Source organism: Pyrgilauda ruficollis, unplaced genomic scaffold, assembly GCF_017590135.1.
Source record: "Pyrgilauda ruficollis isolate IOZ18807 unplaced genomic scaffold, ASM1759013v1 scaffold5, whole genome shotgun sequence".
NCBI classification, from domain to species: domain Eukaryota; kingdom Metazoa; phylum Chordata; class Aves; order Passeriformes; family Passeridae; genus Pyrgilauda; species Pyrgilauda ruficollis.
The window spans coordinates 4,839,030-4,866,055 of NW_024526599.1; the positions used below are offsets into that span (position 1 = coordinate 4,839,030).

A 27,026-nucleotide genomic window follows, 5' to 3' on the forward strand; every position below is an offset into this window, starting at 1 on the left:
GGCAGTTTCGTATTGGTCAGCTCTTTCCAGAGCTGCCTGCAGGTTGATCAGTCCCTCTGCACACAAGCAAGCAGCTGTTAACCAGAGGAGATGCCAGCCCTACTTCTGTTGGTAAAAGCCTCTGTTTAATCCCAGATTGTCTTCCTCGTTTGGTTATTAGCCTTCAATTAGGCACCTTCCAGTCCCTCCTGTTGGCTAAGGACATGGGACATTCGCTGTGTTTGATTTCAGGCTCTCCCTGGTAGCACTGTGTACAGTTCATGCATTTGCCAAATGACTTAGCATACCAAGTTTCAGTTTTTCCCATCTGTATGTCCTTGGCATGCACTGCACTTTCCAGGGCTGCTAGAAGTCAGACCATAGGTGTCTTTTGCGTAATCAAGGTTCAGCTGTCTAATTTTCCCACACCAGCCCTCTGGTGAGCACCGATGTGGTTGAGCAATTTTCTCCTGACACTTTGCTATCACTTTCACCACTCACACATCACACCAAGTGCAGCTGGTCTCCCTCTCCCAGCTTGCAGGCTTTACTTTTGCTTTTGATTGCAGTCTGGAACATCGCAGCTCAGCATGGCCCGGCCTGAGCCATCCGTGGCTTGCAGGGTGGGATGCTCCTGATGGTGAGTAGAAACCTGGGACACAAAGACCTGATGGAAATGCCCTGGGGTGGACAGCCGGCTAAGCTCACAGTGACACAAACTTTTCCTGTCTGTAAGTACTTCTGCCTTCTGAGTGAAGTTCACAGGGAAGATTGTGAGTTTCTCTTGTTGTAGCTGAACTTCATGATCCAGTTTGATATCCTACAGCTATGTGCAACTTGTGATTGCCCTCAATTCACAATAGCATTAAGGAGAGATACTTTTGTGCCTTTTATAGATGACCTGCATATGTGTGGTGGAGGGTTTGTTTGGATTTGTTTTAAGAAAGTAATCTTTCTATTTACTTGAAAGGTTTTTAATAACAATACTGTTTAAGTAAAGATAAATTACAGTTAGTTGAGGACGAAATAATGGCTTATACAAATGCTTCACAATCCTTAAGTGAATATGAATTTTATTTTTTTTTTATTAGTTTCCTTAGTAAAATGTAAGCCTGGGTGCATCTTCCAGAATGGCTAACATGACTGGTGCTCAGTAAACTGCAGGTTTGATTTTGGTTGCAAGAACCTCATGTGCCATTTCCTGTAATAGACAAACCTGAAATCTAACCAAGACAGTATTATTCTTTCTGAAGAGCTGATCTCAGGGATGAGTTAAAGGACATGGCCTTTGTTCTGTCCTTCTCCTTGCTTCTTCTTGTCTGAGTAGACCTATATCAATTGAACAGCCCCGTCAGTGAACCTGTCAAGCAGAAGTTCAGCTGTCTTGGCTAGAGCATTACTCATATTTCATATAGAGAGTTTGTTAGAGAAGTCCTCAAAAAAATAAGTATTGATTTCTATGAATAAGAATAGGAAACAGATGGCATCAATTCCAAGTGGTGAAGTGGTTTTTAACTAGTCCAGTAACTGCCGTTCTCAAATGCCTACAAAATATTACAAAAAGTTTTATCTTAGCAAAGATCAAAATAACAACTTTAAAGCACTTGCCAGGCATACACAGCCATGTGTTCCAATAGATGACAGACTGAATGAATCCTTACAGTAATGGGACTGACTTGCCAATTTCAAATTCCCCCCTGTACTCCTGCAGTGAATAATGCCTAATGACTGCTCTGGTTGGTTTTTGGTGGTTTTTTTTGTGTTTTTTTTTTTTTGTTGTTGTTGTTTGTTTGTTTGTTTTTTTGGTTTTTTTTTTTTTTTTTTGGTTTGGGTTTTTGTTTTTTTTTTTTTGTTTTGTGTTTGGTTTTGTCTTTTGGGGTTTTTTTGTTTTCTTTTTTGTTTTTTTTTTGTTTGTTTGTTTTTTTGTTTGTTTGTTTGTTTTTTTTTTTTTTTTTTTTTTTTTTGTTGTTGTTTTTTTTTTGTTTGTTTTTTTGGTTTTTTTTGTTTGTTTTTTTTTTAATTTTTATTACTACTATTGTGGACCCAGTGTTGCCTCAAACATGCTGCAGGTATTAAGACAGGTCTGCAAGTCTGGGATCTGAGAGAGAGCCTGGTAAGGAAGCATTTCCTGAAAGGAAGGAGTAGGAAGCCTCTGGAGCCTCCCAGGCCTCCTTAAGTGTCTGAGTATGTCAGCATCTACTGCTGTTTAGATCAGTCTGCTTACTCATGAGTATCTGTATTAATTCCTAGAAAAATACAGGCAGAAGACAGACCATAGCATGCCCAACACAGATTTGCACAAGCAGGCTCTGCACTGCAGCACAGTCTCTCACACAGGTTGTATGTATCATGAGTAAGATGACTGAACCCACGGGAACTGCAGCAGTGCCTAGCAGCAGGTGGAAATGCTGTGTGCCAGCTGTTGCAAACTCCAAAAACTAGCCTCAGCTGTACAGTTTATTCTGAAAACTGTTTTCCAGTTGTATAATTTATTCTGATGGCAGAGGAGGTCATTTGTCACAAGCTGGAATAAACCTTTTGGAATCCACACTGTGTGGAGTTACAGTTGAGCTAATGCTTGCCCTTGTGCAAGATGCTGACTTTGATTAGTTTGTCTGCACAACAGCTGCTTCTGCTTTCTGTGCAAACACTGCTCACTGGTTTACAGTCTGTCTCTCTCTGGTGCCTTGCTGCTCTGCTCTGAGAGCCAAACCCTGTGCCAGGGGAGGGAAATGCTGCAGTGTGTGCCAGGACTCTTGGCCCCTTTTACCTTACTGAAACTTGCCTTCTCAGGACATAGGCTTCTCTTTTGTTTCCCTGGTTTGTGTGTTATGTGAATGGTTGTTTTTAAAAAGTCTAACCTTTTACTTAGCTTGATTGAAAAGTGTATTTTTGGCAGTGGAGATGGAAATATAAGCACACTTGAGAAATCTCTGGATATGGTAATGGTACCCTTCCCCTGCATTCCCCATCAAAAACAGCCTGGAGTTGAGTTTCTAGAAGCTCTATATATGAAGCTGAATGTCAATGTCACTTCCAAAAATTGTGCAAAAAGCCTGTAGCAGGGATTTTTTTTTTCCTTGAATTTCATCTTACCCATTAGACTTCATGTATCTCCTGAAACAAAAAGCGAAGGAAAGAATGTCAGCTCTCTTTTGCTAGGTAGGTGTAGCTTATAGTAGATATTAGCAAGTCACAGTTAGTGATATTTGTGTAGAGCTTTAAAAATTAGAAAACAGTCCTACCACAAGCAAGACAGAGACTTGGTCAAAATTTGAGATCCTGCTGCCTCTTTGGACACATAAGCATTTAGCATTTAGTTCTTGGATGTCCCATCTTCAACTGATACTGGTATCTGGACACCCTGGAGTTTGGATACCATGATTCCTGTTGGATTTCTGTGTCTGCTTCTGAGTATGCGTTCCTAATCACCTGGCTCCTTCAGAAAGCTTGTCCAGAAGAAGCACCTCCTTTTGTTCTGTGTCTCAGCTGTATCAGCATTTACAGAGATTTAGGGAGCCCATTAAAAAAAAAAAATTCCCTCTCTCTGCTATGGAACTGGAGCACTCATGGTGTATCTTCCCTGAATTTCCTTATTGTCCTGCTTTTTGCAGGAAAAGGAGCAGTGATGACAGCTTGTCTTGCTGATTTCCTCCTGCCACAGGCCTCTTGAACAGAAGGTCACAGCTTCCCAGAGCCAGGCAAAGCCAGTCCCTCTGTGTGCAGGAGCAGTCTTGTTCTGCTACCTGCAAATGTATAGGGTAGATTGGATGTGTGCAATTGTAGGGACCCAGCTCTCAGCTGCTTCCCCACTGGTGGGAAAGGGAATTAGAGGATCTTGTTGCCCTTCTGACTTTCTACCCTGGAAGAGATGGAACAAGCATGCCCCACTCCCAGACAGGCGGCCCTGCAGTGCCTCAGTACGTTCACTGTCTGATTTTCCCTTTAAAATGCATTAAGAGTTCATCTAATTGCAGAGTACCTGCACTGCTAAAGGTGTGGCTTTATCTATAAGGTTGTTTTCTTGCACACCACAAGTCATAGGAAAAAGCAAAGGTTGGAGAGAAGGAAAACCCCTGGCTGAACTCTGCAGTGAGAAGTGCAAGCATTTTAGGACAAACCAGCTCTGAAGCACCGCGGTGAGCTTCCCACTTCCCCATGCCTCCAGGGCAACTGGGTGAGGCTCTTGTTCTGCCTGTGATTTCCAAAGGCTTGCTGAGCCAGCCCTAGTGTAGTTCCACAAGACCAGCAGCTTCCCCATCCCTTCCTTCCTTCCTTCTTTCCTGCTAGAGGTATCCTTCACTCCTGATAGGTTCCCAGGAAGGTTTTACTCCTGTTTGGATGGCAAGAATTTGGCCTGAGTAAGGCAGATCCTTGGAAAGACAAAGCAAGGTCTATTAATCGTTGTCCATTTCTTTGTTTATTTTGGGTATTTCCTGGTTTCAGTGTTGTAAAATGTTTACCAAAGACAAGCAGCCAAAGTAAACCACAGGAATGAAAAATTGCAAATGGAAGAGCCAGCCGCACGGCACAGCTGGTGCCATGCCTCCAAGGGCTTCAGTCATTTCAGATTAGGTGCACACTTGGCATTCTCCTGCAAGTATGCCTGCAAGGAATCATCCTGGAACAAGCCTGCCTCCATGCACAGCCACTGACAGAAAGCTGAGGCAGGTCTGGAAAGACTCTCTAGCAAGAGGGGGGATTAATGTGCCTGCTTGTTAACTCTGGCGGAGTGTGCAGTCGTCATTGTGCCAGCAGATTTAGGGAGAGCAATTGGAGAGGGATTATTTTATGATTGGTAGCATTCCTGGGGGGATGGGGCATATATTTGGAGCCTTCCTGCAAAGAGTAAAAAGCAGAGGGGAGCACAAAGCAGGTCCTTCACAGATTTGACTGTTTCAACATGAGGAGCCAGAACGGATGGAAACATTCCCTTCTCCCTTAATCCCGTTGCAGACCTGACTCACCCTGACTGAGTTTCTGGTATCAATGTTGTCTTGTTACTCAGCGAGAAGTAATGAGCTCACAGATTTCTTGTCCAGCAAACCAGCTTGCCAGCTCCTTGCTGAGCTCCCCCTGAAAAGGAAAGGGCTGCCCAGCCTGGAGGCAGGATTTCTCCACCTGCAGAAACAGGGAACAAGCCAAACTCATTCACAGGCTGTGCTTTATCATGAGAAGTATGAGAAATACTATTTTTACAGAAAAATTTAGACCACTGAACAGTAGGGGAGAAGAGTCCAGCCAGCCTTTACTTTATCCATCCCTTCTCCCATTACTTGTTGAATTTTTGTTAGTGACTTTTGAAAAATTCTGTTCAGCTGGAAGGCCTTGCAAATATCAGACAGGACACTGTCAGAGGCAAACATGGAGGCACCAGAGAGATCACCAAGAAAGATGCCTCTCAACAGAGGGTTGTACATCTCAGTATGTTCTGCCTGGCCTTTCAGTCCCAGATGTGAGCTGGGAACAAAGAGTTCAAGGAATGAACCCCAGAGAAATAAAGTACTCCAAAGAACAGATTTTGGAGAAATTTGTTGACACTATTAATCATGGAACATTCAGGAAATTAATTTTAAATGATGTCATAAAAATAGCACATGAAAGAAGTGTAATTGTAACATAATTTCTATAAATAGAAAAGAATATTTATGCTGACACTAGTGTAAGTTATAAGCTGAAAACAAACCAGGTGGCCAGTCTGTTGGGCAGACATTGGATAATAAGACCCAAAGAAACAAAGATGTTCTTGTGCCCACAGGTGCAAACTTCATGGTGAGTTAAGCGTTGAAGGACTAGAATCAGAATTGATACAAGGTAGGAGAGCGCATCTAATTTGAGGTTTTTTCCCATGGTAAAGTAGATGTAAGGTAGACAAATTCTGTTACCTTGTGGCTATCTCTCAGCTTATCCTGGTCCTGTAGTTTGTAGCTATGGAGATCTAGCTTCAGAGCTATGTAGTTTCAGCTATGGAGATGGAATTTGGTTGTTGTTTGCTGGTTTTTTGCCTATATTTTCTCTGATTCCTCTTCCTTTGACAGCTCTTCTGTCCAAAAGCTGTGAAATGCAGAGCAAATTACTTGAAAGCATGAGTTACTATGCTCTCCATACTTATTGAAATATACACAAGTCTTTTTGGCATTGCTACAACCCTCACTCGCATTGCCACAGCACTGCCACTTACTTCCTGGCACATCCCTGTAACTTACTTGGGATGTTAGAGAGACATTCAGCTCGAAGTTTGTAAATATAGGTATTTCACAGCAGTAGAAAACGCCTTGGATTTGAGGTTGATCGTCTGGTATGGTGTGTGTTTCTTTCTGTAGATACTGTAATAAAGACAAAAAGGCATCTGGCAGCACAGGCACAAGTTACATGGTCTTTTCTGAATCTGTCATTACTAAGCTGGTACTGTTACAGTCAAGAAAACTTACAGGAGAGCAAGAAATGCAATCTGAGGATAATTTAGGAGGAATGATTAAAATAGCTAAGGGTGTGCTTGAAAATCAGCTTGGACTGTCTGCTTTCAATCATGTTCAAATTCAGAAAGCCAGAGAATGGTCCAATATTGGAAATAACTTATTATTTGAAGATGGTTTGGTGGCCCTATCAGAAACCACACACACATTTAAAATACTTGCTGACATCTTTTTATGATCAGGCTTTTCATTTTCAGTAAAAATTATGCTTTCATGCGTGTTTACAACTCGGTTGAAGTCAAACTTCTAAAAAGTTTAAAAATTATACAATTGCAAAAGAAGCAATAGAAACAATCCCTGCAAGAGACTCACAAAACATGTTGTTTTTCCAGTGAGTGAAAAACCCTAGGAAGTAGTACCTTAGATATTTTCGTATTTTTAAGAAATGTGGCGTACTGATGGGCTATAAATCCAGAAAAGTAGATACACTGAAGAAAGAACTTCTGAATGTCTTGAAAAGCTGAGAAAAAAAGATTTGGAATTGCCTAGTTTTCTCTTTCTGAAATCCATTGTCATGTGTATAATAGTTCATGGCATCACATACAGTGGGAGTCAGCAGCTGAATGCAAAGCCTGAACTACCTGTGCAGAATACATCCTGGCATTATCTTTTTTGGAACAAATACAAAAATCTTGATATTTTTATGGTACATGATAATGATCTGCTTCATTTCCTGCTCAGATTCTTGCCCAACTGTTAAACACAAATTTTTTTTCTATTGTATAACAAGCAGTTAAATATGTATCTCTGCATCCCAGCAAAGTGCTTTCCACCTCCATACAGGAAACAAACTCTAACTGGTTCTGCAATGACTTGGTCCCATTCCCAGAAATGTTTCCCTTCCATTAAAAAAAACTCCAAGAAACAAAAATCCCAAAATAAAACAGGAAAAAGAAAAGGCTTTTTTCTGCCTATTAGCATTAGTTAGGCATAAGCACAAAATATGTCCGTGCATTCCTCTGAATGAAGCAAGACTAGGTTTGCTGGACCTTCCCACACTGGAATGCACCAACATGAATGTCCCTTTGCCCAGCCTCTCTCGAAGGAGCTTTCAGTTGGAGCTGAGCAAAGCTTTTTTCCTCCTTATGGGAAATTCCGGTGCCAGGATGTTAAACCCTAACTTCCTCACAACAGCCTGCCAGTGAAGACTTGCACCCGGTGGGCTGTGACAGGGTATTTTCTCTCCTGGTGAGATGAAATGAAGCAGAAGCTGTCCAAACAGTGAGCGTAAGAGATCCCATTCCTCTCTCTTCCCAACCCTGCCCCCCTAGTATTGCAGCCTGTGCTGGCAGCTCATAGCCATAAATGTTTGTGGCTCTGTCCAAAATCCTGCAAAATCTTTGTTTGGAAACAGGAATGGCACCTCTTTTAAAAACTAGAAATATGGCTTAGGTGTCCAAATACCATTCTGGGCAGCCCATATTAGATGACCGCTAGGTCAAACAGCCTAGAATACAGCAAAGCAAACTGAACAACACAAAAGAGCGAGATAGATGTAGAGCAAAGAAAAAAGTCAGTTCAAAACACTGTGTGAGTGGTACTTGAGAAAGCTGCACGGAAGTATTTCCTGAAGACCTCTAAAAAAACTTAAGAAACAGTTTTGTACATTGATAATGTTGTACCAATTGACATGATGAAAATTGCAGAAAATATTATTTCCAGATTATGTCTGTTTTTAGGGGATGGATCCCCAGCAGCAGCAAGCTGGGAGCCTACCTGCCCAAGTACATTTGGGATGAACTCTGAGTTCCAAGTACCATGTGAGTTGTCTCAGAGCTCTCATCTTAGAGTAACAAATCTGTGTGGTGATAACAGGATTTTGTGTGTGTCACAGTGATCTTCAGAATAGGATGTCAGAACTTGCCTTTTTTTCCAGTGTGTATTACTGGAAAAGATGTATACTAGGATACTGTATATCCTAGTATTCCTGAAAGAAACAAGTTTTTTCACTGTACCTAAAGGGCAAGGTAAGAAAGGAACTATGTTGTCCAGCTTTGCCTTGCGTGTAGGCTGTTTCCTTGGGAGTCAAGAACTTTGGGAGTCAAGAACTCACCAGAAATGTTTTGGCAGAAATTACATGTTTTCTCTTGTTGAGTCATGCTGTTACAACTACTCTAGAAAAATGAAACTTTCCATATCATTAAGATAAGCTTTGGTGTCTTAGCATGCAAACTTTCCTGCAAGATGCTCCTCAGTTAAGGTAGAAAATCAGTGTTGTGTTTTTCTGACTGAAAGCTTTCAGGAAGGATATGACAAAAATAAATCCACAACTCTGCTTCCTTGGCAGAGGCAGTGCTGTAGGCTGGCTGCTGAATGACTAACCAGTTATATCACTATCATGCTCTGCCACGACTGCAGGATAAGGATTGCCCAGAAGAAAAAAAAAGGTAATTGGGTCCTTTGCATTTAAACTTCCAGTCTGAAGATCTAACCAGGGGATTGAGCAGCTAGCAGGGTAGATCTGAGAGGAACACAGCAAAGTTAAAATGGTTTACTTTTCGTTATCATGTACCTTTTTGTTGTAGCTTGAAGATGAATACCTGAAGCTCTGCAAGACAGATTAAAGCACAGGCAGCAGCAGTGCACGCAAAGAATCTATTCCCAGGACCATGAAAGGATGCCAAGCCATTCTGCTTTCAATTACGTGAATATTACACCTCCTGCTCCAAAGACTGCAAGGACAGATTTGACTTTTGGCTTTTCCTTGTCATCCTTTTCTGGGGGTATTTAGGGTAAGAGCATCCCAGGTTCAGCCTGCCTGACACTGCTGCAGCCAAGCTGACATACTGGCACATCCTGGTTACCAGTGGTAAGTATGAGGAAGCAGTTTTGTGCTGTTTACAAAGATTTGGAAAGTGTGCTTTCTGCTTGCATCACAGGCTGGTCAATAGTTCCATTCCTCCCTCTCTTTTCTACTGCTTCTGCTTTTTCTTTGAGCCAGGGATCTAGGACCTGGGTTAGGTCCCTTCTGCACTGCTCACTTGTCCTTTCTCAGCAGAAAAGCAACAGGCAGCTCTCAGTGTGGACACTGACATAGAGAAGGAAAGAGAGGAAGGGGGCAGGGGAATGCAGGATCCTTCCGTGTGAGACTGGGAACAGGAAGTGCTTAAAGAGTGCATCATGCCCAGTTTGAGTACTGCTGGTGCTGCTGTTGGATAAAAGGGAACATTTAAAGCTATACAGCTTCAAAAATAATTACCACATCTCTGTCTTACTCCCATCTACTTCTGGTAAAGGCTTGTGCGATGTCTCTGCTTGGAACATCTGCAGTTGCAAAAGCACAGCTTTGTTGCAGAGCCATGTGCTTCTCTTAGGAAAACGTAGTGTAGGTGGAGGCATGCAATTTGTTTTAAACAGTATTAAAGAGGAAGGTTAATCCTAGCTTAAACTTGGAAGAGGAGAGAAAGCACCTACAAGGTGCATCTTTGTTCAGTGCTAAACATGCATTACTCTGGAGGAAAAGCAGTTGAAGAGTATTCTCATCTTAAAAGAGAACAGCTTTCTCCTACTTTAGAGTCTTTGATTTCAAAAGAATTTGTTTTGAGCCATGCTGCACCTCAGTTTGAAAGCTAATGCTCTGGGAGGCAGGTGGCTGGTACTTTGTGTGTGGGGCAGCTTGTGGAGAGCATTTTTGCACATCCTCAAACCTTCCTGAGTCAGGATAAAGTGATAAACCCTGACAATTGCCCACATTTCTTGGCATTTTAAGCAGCTTGCTGAAATGGACTGCTTGGTATGTGAACTGTGGCATAGTCACACCAGTCCTCTCTTTAACCTGGCCCATAGGAGATCCATCTGTGGCTGAGCCTGGATGTTAGGAGAAAGTGGCTTCTGAAAAAACAGTTGGTGTGTACCTCAATTCTCCACAAATGTGTGGTGATGAAGCTGTAACAGATAGAAGAGTATGCCCATTTCACACTGAATTATGTACATGGTCTTTTTCTCCAAAACTCTTCTCAAATTAACTAAAATTTTTTACTGTATCAGAGAGGTGCAATTCTGAAGACAAAAAAATACAGTAACAAGTCTCATTGAACCCAGAGTTAATATTTTGAAAACAGAAGTCTTCCCTATTGAAGAGCAAGAACCATTCCAGCTTCTAGAAGGAAGAGGTGGCTTTGGGGAAGTTGATGACATCTTTCACTAAAAGACTATTTCCCTTCTCCTCTCTTCCCCACAGCTGCTTTGCCTCTATTTTACAGTGTTATGCTTATCAGCTGTCCTCTGTAGTAGACAGAAAACACAAGGGTATCTCAGCCTTCCAATTTCTTTTTCTCTTAAACTAATGTGCAATGCCAATGTCAGTGCAGTGGGACTGAAGGTTGCTATGAGGTGCATTTGGGCTCTCTGTATGCTTTGCCACCCTTGATCACACAGATGCTGCTGTGGGCCCTCTGACAAGTGGCAGGAATCAGTCCATCTGTCTGCTCTCAGGCAGGTACTTCTTGATGCAAGAGGACAGCAAAATGTGACAATTTCTGAACACAAGAAAGAAATGGTAACTGCAATAGGAATGTTAGTGTTTGAATTTAATGGACTTGCCTTTCAGAGCTGGTAGGATGACTCCCTGCCCCTTTATGCAAAGGGCATACTTGGCTATTTGACCAACCATGTATTACTTCAGTCAGGTTAAAATGAATGCCATCAAACCTCCTCTCTCAAAATTGCCTTTGATGTTTACAGAAAGATACTTCGCTTCAGACTGTGTCTTGTCCTTCAGAGAGAATATCGTTCCTGTTCTTATTAATTTTCTGTTGACAACAGATGACTGTAATGCCCTTGGAAATTAAAGGATGCTGAGTATTTCTATAGTACTCTCCTTGACTGAACAATTTGACTTCAACATTTAATACATGCATCAATCTATATATTGATAATATTTTACAGAACTCACATAAGTTGGTTGTACTGAGATGTTGTTTCTCAGCACAGTGAACAACCCCCAGTGCCTACCAGGCAAAAAGTGTTGAAAGTAGAGATACAGGGAGGTTAATGCAGTTCTGCCTGGGAACTATTTCTGCACTTAATAGTGGAGGAAGTGATTGTGAAAGAATGACTTGCGCAAAATGGTTGCATCAGCCAATGGGAATTGACTGACAAAAAGAAGAGACTCTCACTAAATTTTATCTTTCAAAGAAGAGCATTCAACTACAATCTGTTCTCATTTTTTGTGTCCCCAGTCAGCAGCAATGGTAGAATTGATTAAAATGTGAGTTTGAAGGGTGAGCCATATGTGCTGGACATCCTGGACTCTTCAGAAGCCATGGATTCCTCAGGGGAACCACCACTAGAGAGAAGAGATGCAAACTGGTATGATTCACTGGCTGCGTAGTTAAAGGACACTGGGAAACTGGGAGCATGAAGTTTTGTTTGAAGAGAACTATATTTTGAGGCTGAAGTATTTTCTCACTTTGGACTGTCACCTCATCAGACCTGCCAAAAGTTTCCAGCTTTTGTTGTGTTTGCAGGTATGAGGCATTCAGATGCCTTGACCAGCACACGAGGAGACTGAAACACAGCATGCAGTAGACAAGGTAAGTACTTAACCTCTGCTTATTCAGGGTTTATGGGTAGTGTTCATCTGCACTACTGGAACTGTTTGCGGTTCAGACTTGGTGAAGTGTTCTTTGGCACTTCTGGCAGGAAACACAGCCCTTCTTTACTTTAAAATCAGTATTGTTCTAATTACATCCATTGTTTATTTGTTTATAGGGTGATAGTAACATCCATATCCCATCTATTACTGGTGTTTTACAGAAAAGTCTGATAGGCTTCATTTCATATCAGGTTGTTCTGCCTTTCCAGTAAAGAATGTGACTTGCTTACACAGTGTGCAAAAGGGTGTGGCAAGAGCTCTGCTTTTAGAAGTCCTAAGGCTGGTTAGACTCCATGCAGGGGAGTCTAAATCTTCCAGATCTTTCCCCAGATCTCTTCCGGGAAAGTTTGTGGTGTTGGAAACCTCAGCCCACTGGAAGGGCTGAGAGGGAGAACAGGCTCTGTTTGGGCTTCTGCCTGCCATGTAGCCATACAGAAGCAAGCATTTGCAATCATGGAATGACAAAATCACTTTGGTTTAAAATGATCCTTAAGACCCTTAAGAGTCAAACCATTAATAAAATACTGCCAAGCCTACCATTAAACTATGTCTCTAAGCACCATGTCTGCATGTCTCTTAGATACCTCCAGGGACAGTGACTCCACCACTTCCCTGGGCAGTCTGTGCCAGTGCTTGACCACCCTTTCTGTGATTTTTTTTTTTTCCTAATATCCAGTCTAAACTTCCCTTGGTGCTACTTGAAGCTGTTTCTTCTTTTCCTATTGCTTGTTACCTGGGAGGAGAGACTAACCCCCACTCACTACACTGACCCCCACTGACTACAGACTCATTTCAGGCAGTTGTAGAGAGTGATAAAGCCCTCTCTGAGCCTCCTTTTTCTCCAGGCTAAACAACTATAGCTCCCACAGCTGGTTCTCTTAAGACTTACAGTCTAGATTCTTCCCCAGCTCAGTTGCTCTGCTCTGCACAGTACCTCAATGTCCTTCTTGAAGTGAGAGGCCCAAAACTGAACACAGGATTTGAGGTGTGACTTCACCAGTGCCAAGTACATGGGGACAGTCACTGCCCTGGTCCTGTTAGTCACACTGTTCCTGATACAGGCCAGGATGCCATTGGCCTTCTTGGCCACCTGGACATATACTGGATCATATTCAGCTGCCTGTTGACCAGTGCCTCCAGATCCTTTTCTGCTGGGCAGCTTCCCAGCCACTCTGACCCCAGCATTTAGCGTGGGGTTGTTGTGACCCAAGTGCAGCACATGGCACTTCATTCTGTTGAGTCTCATATAATTGGCCTCATGGCATGGATCCATCCAATCCAGATCCCTCTACAGGGATTACCCTACAATGGATCTACACTCCCACCCAACTTGGTGTTGTCTGCAAACTGAGTGTGCACTCATTCAGATTATTGATCATCCCCTCATTCAGATAATTGATGATCTAACCATCTTCCCCTATTTGGAGCTGAAACTTCCAGCTGCAGCTTCTTTGCTGAAAGGGAGCATAATGTGAGAGATGAAAGAGGTGAGAGCCATAGCTCTCAGATATGCCTATAGAAAAGCAGTATACTAAGATTGGTATACTAAGATATGGCTCTTGACAAGTGATATGGCTGTACTCCAGGGATGAGCAACACACTGTGGTTGCAGGGCTGAGAAGGTCAAGTAGGAGAGGAAGACTCACATCACACAATAACATTAAAAAAAAAAATTAATCTGAGATTACTAAAAAAAAGGTGCAGGATTTCAAGAGTTTTCAGGGCTGTTCGAAATTAAAATTTGACCCTACTTTCTCTTTTTTCTGTTTCCTACAGTAAAATGTCCATCCAAGCAAAACACAAATCAAGAACTACAAACACTTGGCAAGTCTTGGCCATCTGCATGGTCTTAGCTGCAAGCCTCTCCAAGCAGCAAGCACTGAAGCAGGCTTGTCCTTCATGTGATGCCAGTCAGCTTTGCAACTGCTTCTCCATGGGCTTGGAATTCATTCCCCCTGGGCTCACAGCCAAAATCACAGTGTTAAACCTGACCCACAACAGGATAAAGCGCATCCAGTCCCAGGACCTGCAGCAGGCAGTGAACCTGAGAACCCTGCTGCTGCAGTCCAACCAAATCAGCTCCATCGATGAAGACTCGTTTCAGTCGCTGGCAAAACTGGAGCTCTTGGACTTATCCAATAACAGCTTGACTCACTTGTCCCCTGTGTGGTTTGGGCATCTTTTTTCACTCCAGCACCTCTATCTTCAAGGCAATTCCTACAGAGACCTGGGGCAGAGCTCCCCCTTTTCTAGCCTGAGGAACCTGAGCTCTCTGCACCTGGGCAACGCGCAGTTCTCTGTGATAAGGCAAGGGAACTTTGAGGGCATTGAGCTTCTGCACAAGTTGTGGATTGACGGTAGCAATCTCAGTCAGTATGAGCAGGGAAGTTTGAAATCAATTAAGCAGATAAATCACATGATCATAAACCTAAGAAATAGTAATATATTCTCAGAAATTGTTAGGGATCTTGTGAACTCTGTCACTTGGCTGGAAGTGACAGAAATCAAATTACCGGTTGAAAAAAAAAGTTTGGTGCAGAATTCTACACATCCTTTTAGGATGCAAAAACTTACCTTTAAAGAAGCTTTCGTCACAGATCAAACCATTAGCAGAACAATAGTGTCACTGAAGGAAATCACGTCTTTAAAAGAGTTAGAGGCAATCAATTGTGTGCTTGAGGGGAAGGGAAGATGGAACACTAAAGAAATTGCAAGGAGTGGGCAAAGTTTTGTTGAAACAGTAACAATAATAAGGGTAATGATTCAGAATTTTCATTTGTTTTTTGACCTGGAAGGTATGGAGTCACAAATAAACAAACTAAAAAGACTCACTATCGCAAGCTCTAATGTTTTCATGGTACCATGCAAACTTGCAAGACATTTTTCATCACTTCTGTATCTGGACTTTCATGATAATTTGCTTGTAAATAAGCGTTTAAATGAGACAATCTGTGAACGTTCCTGGCCTTCATTGCAAACTTTAAATCTAAGTCAGAACTCTCTAAAATCTCTGGAACTGACTGCAGAGTATACATCTCGTCTGCCCAAATTAAATAATCTTGACATTAGCCAAAATAATTTTGGGGAGATTCCAGATGCATGTGAATGGCCAAAACTCCTGAAATATTTAAATCTGTCTAGCACTCAAATTCCTAAATTAACGGCCTGCATTCCTCGAACGCTAGAAGTTTTGGATGTCAGTGGAAACAACCTGAAGGAGTTTGGGCTGCAGCTGCCATTTCTGAAAGAGCTGTACCTCACAAGGAACCAGCTGAAGACCCTGCCGGGAGCCGCACCCATTCCAAACTTGGTGTCCTTGTCTGTCAGAAGAAACAAGCTGAACAGTTTCTCCAAGGAGGAGTTTGAGTCCTTCAGGAGAATGGAGCTGCTGGATGCCAGTGACAACAACTTCATCTGCTCCTGTGAGTTCCTGTCCTTCGTCCACCACGAGGCCGGGCTAGCCCAGGTGCTGGTGGGGTGGCCGGACAAGTACGTGTGTGACTCTCCGCTGGCGGTGAGAGGGGCGCAGGTTGGCTCTGTGCACCTCTCCCTGATGGAGTGCCACGGGTCCCTGGTGGTGTCACTGATCTGCGTCCTGGTGTTCCTGCTCATCCTGCTGCTGGTGGCCGTCGGCTACAAGTACCACATGGTGTGGTACCTGCGGATGACGTGGGCGTGGCTGCAAGCCAAGCGGAAGCCCAAGCGCGCCCCGCCGAAGGACGTCTGCTACGACGCTTTTGTCTCCTACAGCGAGAACGACTCCGACTGGGTGGAGAACACCATGGTGCGGGAGCTGGAGCAGGCCTGCCCTCCCTTCCGGCTCTGCCTGCACAAGCGGGACTTTGTGCCGGGGAAGTGGATTGTGGACAACATCATCGACTCCATTGAGAAGAGCCGCAAAACGCTCTTTGTGCTGTCCGAGCACTTTGTGCAGAGCGAGTGGTGCAAGTACGAGCTGGACTTCTCGCATTTCCGCCTCTTTGATGAGAACAACGATGCAGCCATTCTCATCCTCCTGGAGCCCATCCAGAGCAAAGCGATTCCCAAGAGGTTCTGCAAGCTGCGGAAGATCATGAACACAAAGACCTACCTGGAGTGGCCTGCTGGTGAAGAGCAGCAGCAGGTGTTTTGGGAAAACTTGAAAGGTGCCTTGAAGTCATAGAAATCAGCAGCCCCTATTTCAACGTATTTCCACAAAAAGGCTGTATACCACTATTTCTTACTGCTATGAATCTTTTCTTTCTTATTTTTCTTTGTAACTGCAACTGGCTTTTTTTTTATATAGAGATAATTGTAATTTTACCAAGGCCTTTTTCATGCTTTCCCGTGGTTTGATGCTTTGGTCTTTGAAAGCCCCTGCCAATAACTATGATATTTGGAAACTGTGTTGGACTTGATATACTTTTCTAAGTACATTTTGCTGAGCGCGGAGTATTTCTGTACATTTTACTCCTTTTACCGCTATCCCCAGCTGGTCTCTAACATTGCCATTGTAATTTTCAAATGAAATTAAAAGCCATGGGCTTGAATTAATATTTCCCTGTGTCCATTTCTTCCTGGGAATACTTTCTTTTCTCTTCATGATCACCACCACTTTCCTTTCTACCTACCAGCAGAAATAGCTGAAGCCTATTTTTGGATGTGAGACTGTGTTTCTAATGTGTGGGCTAGATGGTGTTGCAGACTGCCTCGGTTTTAAGTTTTGCTCTTCTACGTTGTGGAGCATATTTATATAATCACTGGGCCATGCAAGTCTGGCAGCTCTAGTTACCTTCCTTTGTAGCTGGTGAAGAAAATCACAGGGATAAGAGGCAGTTCATCTCTCTACTTCAGTGTGAGGTATCTCCTAGAATTACCATATTGCTCTCCACTGATAACAAAGGGAGTCTAGACAAGCAGGTAGATAGAGATGTTTACGTTAAGGTAGTCAGTCCCACACTGAGTGCTTGGATTTCTTGTGTTTTAGAGTTTCTTATGGGAACCTGAAATTGTCTCTGAGGGGATTAAGTTAGGTGTGGTTTATCTAACTCAACATTTTCATGTTCCCCTTTGGTTGTTTTGCTGGAGTTTAAGTACAGGAAAGTCTAGATCTTGATGAAATTTTAGCCATGCAATTATTTTGTGATGAAATACTAAAGCCTTGGTGTATGAGCTGACTAAGTATTTGAAAAACAGCAAAATTTGTCTATATTTTCTGTTGCTATATTTATACATCTTCATGTATATATGTGTGTCTATGTGCTTTTATAAATGTGTATCTATTCACACTCCTATGTGTGTATGTGTACATGTGTCTACACGAGATAATTTCTGTAGATGGAGCCTGCAAACACAACTTTCAGTTCTGTTTTCCTGTTACAATGTTATCTCCAGGGCTATGAAGTCTGCTATGAAGCAATTTTTCTGTTCACTCTCTTGGGGAAGTATAGCTCATGGTTTAATCAAGGCTGAACTCCAGGTAGGTAATGAGTGAATGATCCAAGAACAAACACTTTGTGCTGATAAAACAAATTAGGAGAAATGTGTGCCTAGAGGTAAAGAAGGGAAATAAATCTTGCCAGTCATTACAAAGAGAGGGTCAAAGAGAGATGTGGGAGAAGCCTTAGTTTTCAGACAGTACACTCTTACCATAGACCCAGACTTTTGTATGTTGGCACAGTTAAAAGGACTGATAGTGTAACTGCTCTTATGCCAATCAGGTCACCCAGGTGGGAATTCCCCTGCTTATATTGTCAAGGTTGAGAGGTGAAGTGGAAGCGGAACAGCAGCCTGAGAGGAAGCTGGGCAAAGAATGATCAGCAAGGGAGAGACGAAACACAACTTAAGTTAACTGGTGTGCAGGGACTGGAGCTGCAGGTGACATCTCTGGGAATCCTTTTGGCACACAGGTGAGTTTTCAGGTAGGTGAAGGCTGGACATGCAGGGAAAGACAATGGTGTTGCAATGCCAGAGCAAGAAGCAAACAGGGAGCCCTGAGAAGAGGCAACCTAATCTCTGCCACCAGTCCTCCTCTGCAAGGGGGATTCAGGGTGCTCGGGGCTGCTGAGCAGGAGTGTGGGGTGGGGAGGGATTTCTGGCTGCCAGCAAAACTAAAGCAGGAAGGTGCAATCCCAGGCATCTGGCAGGGAAAGCAAGGTTCTGCTGGAGATGTGACAAGCTGATGAGACCAATGTCCTCTGGGAAACGGGAGAGAGGAAAGCAGCAAATGAAAAAGAGACAAATTGGGTCAGACTGTGCCATTTCTGCACAGTTTCCGTGGAGAAGGGTGCCTTGTCCTATTTCTATGTTGTCTCACCTGGGTGTAGATCAACTGCCCAGGGAAGGCTGGGAGTCAAGGTGGGGTACCTTGCTTTCAGGAATTCAACCAGGAAAGAGCTCACTGAACAATGGCCTTGGGACATCAGCTGCCTCCTCACCTAACTCTGACCTGCTGCACATCTTCTGTGTGGGAAACAAGCAGAGACATGGCCGTGTGTGTGGGGGTGTGTGCCTGTGCAGACGTGCTGTTAGGGCAGTGCTGGGGGCTGAGAACTAGGACGTGCATAACCCACACACTGCCAGGTGGAGAGCAGCAGCCTTCCCCAGTCTGCTTGTGGTTTGGCCTCTTCACCACCCTGTGGCTCTCCCTCTGCAGGCTCCATAGCACTGCTCAAATTTACCAGCCCACATGTAGCTGTGTAGTGCTCCCCAAGCTAGAATCAATTTGCACACCATTGGCATGCTTTATTTTAGATCTTACATTAACCTTCCCCATTTGTGAGTGTTTATAGAACCTCATTCTGTTGTCAGTCATGGTTTTGTTTAAGAATACGTACATATTTCCTCAAATACTTCTCATATGGGCCAGGGAAAATAAGTTTGAGCATGTCTGATGGCTTGGACCCTTTTTCCATAACTCAGAAACATTTTGAATGCCTGGTTCATCACAGTACCTTATGGTATAAGGGCATCTGTGCAAGTTTATGTATTTTTAGTTGCATTTCAGTTTAATTTTCTTACTGTGGCTTTTTAATTCCCAGCACAACAGGGAGAAGTGATTTCTTGATAGGGCAGTGATATCATGGAGTGGGGCTGTATGTCTGAGTGTGTGTGCAGGGGCCTGAAATGACCTTGTAAGTCAGGGTCTCAAGCAGAATCGTTAGGCAGGAATCAGAAGGGGAAGAGAATGGCTAAAAGTGAATGAGGGTGGGAACGGAATTCCTCTGAGGGTCTGTTCAGATTATAGATGAGCAAAAAACCTGGAAAGTCAGCATCCTGAATCACCAAATGCAGTTCAGTCCTGCAGTACCTGGATGGTTTCAGACTAGTAAGGTGGAGAGCCATTAGGCTCTGCTGGTGTTTCCTGTGCAGTACCTGCCCAGTTCCCTTGTGTGCTGCCAGCTTGCCACCTATAAATAACCTGCCTATAGACAGCTTTTGACTGATCAGGTTGCCTGGTTGCTTCATTTTCTAAAAGTATTTTGATGACAACTGTAAAAATACCACCTAAATCTGTTGCTAGTGAAACTCACGCTACTCCTGGATTTACTCCTTTAGCCTACAGCCCTGCATTATCCCGTTACTCTTGGGAGACAAAAAGCCCTGCAAAATGCCTCATCTGGACAGCAGATGAGTCTAACTACAGACCATGATTTTTTTGTTTGGGATTCATGGGGACAAATATCTAGGAATCTAAACTGTGATACCCCATTTTACGGAAATGGGATAATTTCTCTTGGAGTCATCACATCTTAATCTGTGTGTCCAAGACACGCTATGTTAATTGCTCCTAAAAGATGTTCTTTCTCTCCATTGACTTTGGAGGACGTGGTGGATGACCAGCTCAGCTTTAGGCATCTAAAGACAGGGAAGAGAACCTTGTCCTTCAAAATCCAAAGCTCTGCATCAGAGCCAGACAGAGATAAAAGGAAAGTAACACAAGGGGTCAAAATGTTTATAGTCCTGCAGGTGGGAAGAGGTGGAATGACTGAAAAAGTTATCCACAACTTTTCCTTCCCTCCCTATATGCTCAAACCATCTCAGTCAATTTTGCCTCTTCTGGATAATTTTAAGCAATTAGGACTAAAAATAATGCAGCTGGAAGGATGGGACTTCTCTGTATTAACTTGTATATGTGGGTCAGCTACTGTAAAACAAATTAGAATATTAATTCAGAGTAAATCTTCTGCATAGAATCTCAGCAGGATGACTGAGGCAGAAAGTAGTTCTGAAGGAGCCAGTCTAACCTGATTAACCTGATAGAGAGCCCACAATGATTTTGTGAACTCATTGATTGGCTTCTTTGGGGATTGCTTGCTCTTTCTGCCCTCAGTAAGATACCTACTGAGGAAGGTGGGTTTTGTGGCACGCTGAGGAAAATTACATTTTAAAATGCTCTTTGATCCTTGTCAAGAAAGGTTACATTTCAATATGCAATAAAGATTTTAAAGGGAAAAGACCTCTCTTAGGCTTTAAAAAATTTTTTTTCCAGCTCCTCAGAAGGCTAGAGGAACTAAACGCATCCTGTTGGGAGTAAAGACAAGCTGACTATTGCAGGAAGCTCTGTAAAAAAAAAAGCCATACCAAATCATCATTATGAAAACTGTGAAAGTGGAGTGACACAGGATCCACATCTGTGTGCCTTCTCTTGAATCATTTCAGTCCAGAAGACCAGAAACAGGCTGTGGGGCTGCTAAAATCTATCTAGTCCAGTCAGCTGATTGGATCTGAACCCCTGGCTCTTCCTTGTGACTCAGCCTGGTCTTCTCTCTGCCACAGGTTCCCAAAACAGAAAAAGGCATTGGCAGAGAAAAAGGATACGGCAGTAAAAAGAAAGAGCTGAGGCAGTAGGCAACAATGGTCAGTTTTACTTAAATTTCTTTAGCAAGAATCAGACTGATGGCAACATGAGAGTCATCCAGGCAAGTGTTTGTTTCCCTGCTCACAGGACATTTAAAATCAGAGTAGGATAAGGCAGATAAAATGAAAAATGGACTGAAACAAATGCATTTCTTTTCTCCCTATTGTCAGAATAGAGATTGACATATGCTTGAAGTAAATATTAAATCTGAATGCTACTATACTGTAAGATGCTGACTCTTCTTGATGTAACCAGGATTTGAAACATGTACAAAAAACTCCCTGTGGTAAAAAAATGAATTTACAAAATAATATTCACAGATTCAGAAGAAAAAGACCTGAGGTGAGATTGAAGTATGAAGGCTACCTTCTACACAGGAGGATGATCAGAGTAGTAAATGAATCTGTTTCAAATCTGAACTGTGTTAAAACCAAATATTTTAACAGTGCCTTCAACAAGACAGAACAGTAAAACCTATATTTTAGATTTATCCAAAATGTACCTTCTCCAAAACAAGCTACACATCTTCTATTTGCTCTGTGTTTCCTATTTTAGGCCATATAATGACTGCACACACCTGGCAAGTGTTGGCCATCTACATGGTCTTAGCTGCAAGCCTCTCCAAGCAGCAAGCACTGAAGCAGGCTTGTCCTTCATGTGATGCCAGTCAGCTTTGCAACTGCTTCTCCATGGGCTTGGAATTCATTCCCCCTGGGCTCACAGCCAAAATCACAGTGTTAAACCTGACCCACAACAGGATAAAGCGCATCCAGTCCCAGGACCTGCAGCAGGCAGTGAACCTGAGAACCCTGCTGCTGCAGTCCAACCAAATCAGCTCCATCGATGAAGACTCGTTTCAGTCGCTGGCAAAACTGGAGCTCTTGGACTTATCCAATAACAGCTTGGCTCACTTGTCCCCTGTGTGGTTTGGGCATCTTTTTTCACTCCAGCACCTCTATCTTCAAGGCAATTCCTACAGAGACCTGGGGCAGAGCTCCCCCTTTTCTAGCCTGAGGAACCTGAGCTCTCTGCACCTGGGCAACGCGCAGTTCTCTGTGATAAGGCAAGGGAACTTTGAGGGCATTGAGCTTCTGCACAAGTTGTGGATTGATGGTAGCAATCTCAGTCAGTATGAGCAGGGAAGTTTGAAATCAATTAAGCAGATAAATCACATGATCCTAAATATAAGAAGTATTAATACATTATCAGAAATTGTTAGGGACCTTCTGCACACTGTTGCTTGGCTGGAAGTGAGAGGAATAGCGTTCAGTATTGCTTCAGAAATGCAAGAATTGAGAGTCATGTCTTCATCTTTTGCAAAGAAAATTTCTTTTAGACAGACTTTACTAACAGATATTACCGTGCCTGAGATTGTCAGCATTTTAGAAGAAATGCCAAAGTTAGTGGAGCTGGAGCTGATAGACTGTAGACTCTTGGGAACTGGACAGTGGAAGATGGAAATTCAAGCAAAGAAATCACAGACACTTAGAGTTTTGACAATAAAGAAATTAGCTATAGAAGAATTTTACTTGTTTACAGATCTTCAGACTGTGGAAGGTCTACTATCTCTTTTTACAAGGGTTACAGTTCAAAACACAAAGGTTTTTTTGGTACCGTGCAGAATTTCCCAACATCTTCAGTCATTAGTATATCTTGACCTTAGTGCAAATTTGCTTGGAGACCTGAGTTTGCAACATTCAGCCTGTCAGGGTGCTTGGCCATCTCTACAAACTCTAAATTTAAGTCAGAATTCACTGAGTGACTTAGAAATGACAAGTAAAAGTTTATCTCATCTAGGAAACCTAATTGTTTTAGACATTAGCCAAAATAATTTTGGTGAGATTCCAGATGTGTGTGAATGGCCAAAACTCCTGAAATATTTAAATCTGTCCAGCACTCAAATTCCTAAATTAACAGCCTGCATTCCTCAAACTCTAGAAGTTTTGGATGTCAGTGGAAACAACCTGAAGGAGTTTGGGCTGCAGCTGCCATTTCTGAAAGAGCTGTACCTCACAAGGAACCAGCTGAAGACCCTGCCGGGAGCCGCACCCATTCCAAACTTGGTGTCCTTGTCTGTCAGAAGAAACAAGCTGAACAGTTTCTCCAAGGAGGAGTTTGAGTCCTTCAGGAGAATGGAGCTGCTGGATGCCAGTGACAACAACTTCATCTGCTCCTGTGAGTTCCTGTCCTTCGTCCACCACGAGGCCGGGCTAGCCCAGGTGCTGGTGGGGTGGCCGGACAAGTACGTGTGTGACTCTCCGCTGGCGGTGAGAGGGGCGCAGGTTGGCTCTGTGCACCTCTCCCTGATGGAGTGCCACGGGTCCCTGGTGGTGTCACTGATCTGCGTCCTGGTGTTCCTGCTCATCCTGCTGCTGGTGGCCGTCGGCTACAAGTACCACATGGTGTGGTACCTGCGGATGACGTGGGCGTGGCTGCAAGCCAAGCGGAAGCCCAAGCGCGCCCCGCCGAAGGACGTCTGCTACGACGCTTTTGTCTCCTACAGCGAGAACGACTCCGACTGGGTGGAGAACACCATGGTGCGGGAGCTGGAGCAGGCCTGCCCTCCCTTCCGGCTCTGCCTGCACAAGCGGGACTTTGTGCCGGGGAAGTGGATTGTGGACAACATCATCGACTCCATTGAGAAGAGCCGCAAAACGCTCTTTGTGCTGTCCGAGCACTTTGTGCAGAGCGAGTGGTGCAAATACGAGCTGGACTTCTCGCATTTCCGCCTCTTTGATGAGAACAACGATGCAGCCATTCTCATCCTCCTGGAGCCCATCCAGAGCAAAGCGATTCCCAAGAGGTTCTGCAAGCTGCGGAAGATCATGAACACAAAGACCTACCTGGAGTGGCCTCTCGAAGAAGAGCAGCAGCAGGTGTTTTGGTTTAATTTGAAAATAGCTCTAAGGTCCTAGACAGGGACATTAAGAAATAAATATGTAATGAATTTACTCTGGATTTACTTCACTTGCCTGTTTGTTCCATCACTTATCTGCATCTTAAGAACAGAAAGGTGTGCTACTGCAAATTCTAACACTTCTTATGAAATAACTACTTTTTGTAGCTAATATTCTGAATAGCTGTACAGGTTTGGGCTGGAAGAGAGTTAATTTTCTTCATAGCTCCTCTGTGGTGCTGTGGTTTGTATTTGTGCCCAAAACAGTCTCCATAACACAGTGGCTTTTTAGTTCTTGCTCAACAGTGTTTGTACAGCATCAAGGTGTTTTCTGTTTCTCACACCATCCTGCCAGCGAGCATGTAGGGGGTGCATCGTAATTTGGGNGGGGGGGGGGGGGGGGGGGCACAGTGGGGACAGCTGATCCCAGCTGACCAAAAGGATGTCCCATATATAACGTCATGACCCTTGAGAAGATAATCAGCACTAAAAGTTGTGGGAAAGAAAGAGTAATGGAGGATATTTGGTGTCACCATATTTGCCTTCCCAAGTAAAAGTTCTGCGTCACGGAGTCCTGCTGTCATGACAAGAGCTAAACATTTGCCTGTTGATGGAAAGTGGTAAATTAATTCTTTCTTGTGCTTTGCTTGTGAGCACAGCTTTTACTTTGCCTGTTGAACTACCCTGATCTGAACTCCCAAGCTTTCTCACTTCTACCCTTCAGATTTCCTCCTTGTTCCACTGGGGGGAAGTGGTGGATGTGTGGTGCTGAGCTGCCTTCTGAGGTTAAACAAGAGTAGCTATCTACACATGTTAAGCAGCAGTATGAGCAAAAGCTGCTTCATTTAAATATTTAATGATGAAAAGTTGTTTAGGTATACAGCTCTGTAGTTTACATGTCTTCATCTTTACAAAAGTTTCAGGAGAGAACAGAGAGAACCTGCCTAACCAAGGGTTTTTCTGCATTCTTTGTATAAACCACTTTTCATCAAGTGCTAAAAATCAGTTTGTGCAGCAAATAATTTTGTCCTAGCTCTCCTAGTCAGTGAATCTAAGGACTGATTCTCTTTATTTCATTGTCACAGAAAGTTAAATGCCCAGATCTTCTGAAAATCATGGTTGCAAGGCATAATGTAGAAATGTGCTTTCTCTCTGCAATTCTGTCTGTGGTAGCTTTTAGTTTCTATAATTTCCTTTATGAAAGACATCTATGGAGGATGATTTCTGTCTAATTTCATTGTACTATATGTGGCAATAGATGCTTCAGAGTAGGGTTCAAATACTCTTCTGACTTGTACAAGTGGAATTTAAGCTGCTCTCAGCTACAGTGTGGGAAACACAAATATAGTCCTTGAATCCAAGACCACATTCCTCTCTATGTTCAGCAACCTTAACATAGGCATGAAAAGAGTGTTTCCTACCTTTTGCTCTCATTGTAAATGTAGTCCACGAAAGTAGAGTAGGTGTAGCTGCAGAGTATGTGGAGAACATCCCACATAGGACATTGTGTTTGCTGTCAGGTGGGGTAGTGTTTTCTTGAGAAGGTTACTGGGACAAAGGTCCTAATTGAAAAATTGAACCAATGGAAGACTGGCACCAGACCCATCCTTCAGAGCTGATGTAAAAAGAAAGTGATATTTTTCTTGCAGCCATAGAAAATTTTGGGTGAACCCTAATAGCTTGATTCTGATAGACAGGAAGGACTATGAACTTCTGGATCGGTTCAGGACTTAAGCACAGCTTAGGACATTTCCAGGCACATACAGAAGCAGGTCCTAAAAGCTTTCAAATGGAAACACCTACAACATTTGGCTGTAACTGTGATGAGACCATGTCCAAGTTAGTGTTTTTATTGCTGTTTTGGTCTTGGGCATCTCATGTGGTACAAAACTGTTGGGGTGCGTTCTTAATCAGTTATAGTTAAATAGATTTAAGTTATGTATGTCCCCTCCTCCCCTTTATGTTAGAAGTGGTTCTGCCCAGGTTGTCTCCTTCCCTAAACCCCTGTCTATGGTTCTGCCCGGTTTGTCTCCTCCCCTGAACCCCTGTTTGTTCTCTTATCACCTCCCCTGTTGTCCCAGCAACGAATGTATCCCTTGTACTGTCCCTCCCTGGCGCCCTGCCTGTCACTCGGCAACCCATCCCTTTCCTTGAGAACCTTCTCTCCAGGGGGTCGAGGGATTGGTTCAGGGGCCAGGGCTCCTCCCCAGGATACCCCAGGTTGGTCAAGCCAAGCTGTCAATTCCCCCTTGCCCATTACCCCCTGGTCCTCTATTGGTTGGAGGCCAGGCCCCTCCTTTGTACCCACCTCCCTTTAAAAGTGACTGTAACCCTATTAGTTTTGTCTCTGCCTTCTGGACATCCTTGCTCCTCGAACTCCCTATCCCTGAATAAACCCAGTTCCTCCAGGAGTCAGAGTCCGCCTTTTATCTCTTCTGCCAGAGCTAGCCAAGGCCTTCTAAGGCACACGATCTCTGTCACAGCGGATCAGAGAGTGTGCGCTTTCAGCACTGCAGCTCGCGTGCCATTGGGCTCGGCTGGGCCGCCCTGAAAAGGGACACACGCGGCTGCACAAAACCCCTGTTCAAACACCTCACTGTAACTGAGTTGATGGCATTGGAAATTTCCAACCAAAGTGCCAGTGAGAGCAAAGTATCCCTGTTCTTTGCTAGCCATTGAGAAGGCTGAGGACACACCTGTTTCCATTACACCCACAAGCAGGCAACTTTGACAGCACAATGAAAATTGACAGCTTATTTACATGCATTTTTGCATTTATTAATGCAGGCATAACACAAAATAAGAATTGCTAACTTTGTTACTTCATCTAAGCTAAAAAAGCCACCTTGTTTCTATGTATTCAAGATTTGCTCTTTCTTTAATTTACTTTGTTTTTTAAAGATCATAATTTTCTATTTTTAGCATCTAAACCTTTTTTTCACCTATAGATGACTTCATACAGTATTTGCTTTATTTATATATATATATTAAAGTGTAAGTTAAGTAAGTGTATCTCTGATTTCTAATAACAAAGCAGAGATTCTTAAAATAATGATCATGTTTAATCTGAATTCAGAAGCTACCTCTGCTATCTACTTCTTCATTCTGGGAAATCTAATTTTTTTTCTAGCATGAGCTTCCAAAACATGCTGTTTTCATAGCATGCTGAATAGCCTCACTATAATGCAAAAAGAGCCAAAAGTGTTTTCTAGCACGCCAGAATTCCACCAATTGCTCTTT

The 27,026-nt window shown here is 43.2% G+C and overlaps 2 protein-coding genes across 5 annotated transcripts; both read left to right on the forward strand.

Annotated features, from left to right (window-relative positions):
- The first annotated feature begins 513 nt into the window (after window positions 1-513).
- LOC121360328 (toll-like receptor 2 type-1) lies at window positions 514-17,190 on the forward strand. 4 transcript variants are annotated; one of them, XM_041480091.1, is made up of 6 exons: window positions 8,102-8,215; window positions 8,743-8,842; window positions 8,981-9,264; window positions 11,636-11,765; window positions 11,924-11,989; window positions 13,828-17,190. In XM_041480091.1, the coding sequence occupies exon 6, from the start codon at window positions 13,832-13,834 to the stop codon at window positions 16,211-16,213; it is 2,382 nt and encodes a 793-aa protein (XP_041336025.1). In that variant the 5' UTR covers window positions 8,102-8,215; window positions 8,743-8,842; window positions 8,981-9,264; window positions 11,636-11,765; window positions 11,924-11,989; window positions 13,828-13,831; the 3' UTR covers window positions 16,214-17,190. The 4 variants fall into 4 exon arrangements, with proteins under 4 accessions (XP_041336024.1, XP_041336023.1, XP_041336025.1 ...); XM_041480089.1 differs by lacking the exon at window positions 8,102-8,215 and adding an exon at window positions 683-710 and having other exon boundaries at window positions 11,636-11,989; XM_041480093.1 differs by lacking the exon at window positions 11,636-11,765.
- A 461-nt stretch (window positions 17,191-17,651) lies between these two features.
- LOC121360373 (toll-like receptor 2 type-2) lies at window positions 17,652-23,805 on the forward strand. The gene is made up of 2 exons (XM_041480160.1): window positions 17,652-17,939; window positions 21,446-23,805. The coding sequence occupies exon 2, from the start codon at window positions 21,454-21,456 to the stop codon at window positions 23,803-23,805; it is 2,352 nt and encodes a 783-aa protein (XP_041336094.1). The 5' UTR covers window positions 17,652-17,939; window positions 21,446-21,453.
- The last annotated feature ends 3,221 nt before the right edge of the window (window positions 23,806-27,026 follow it).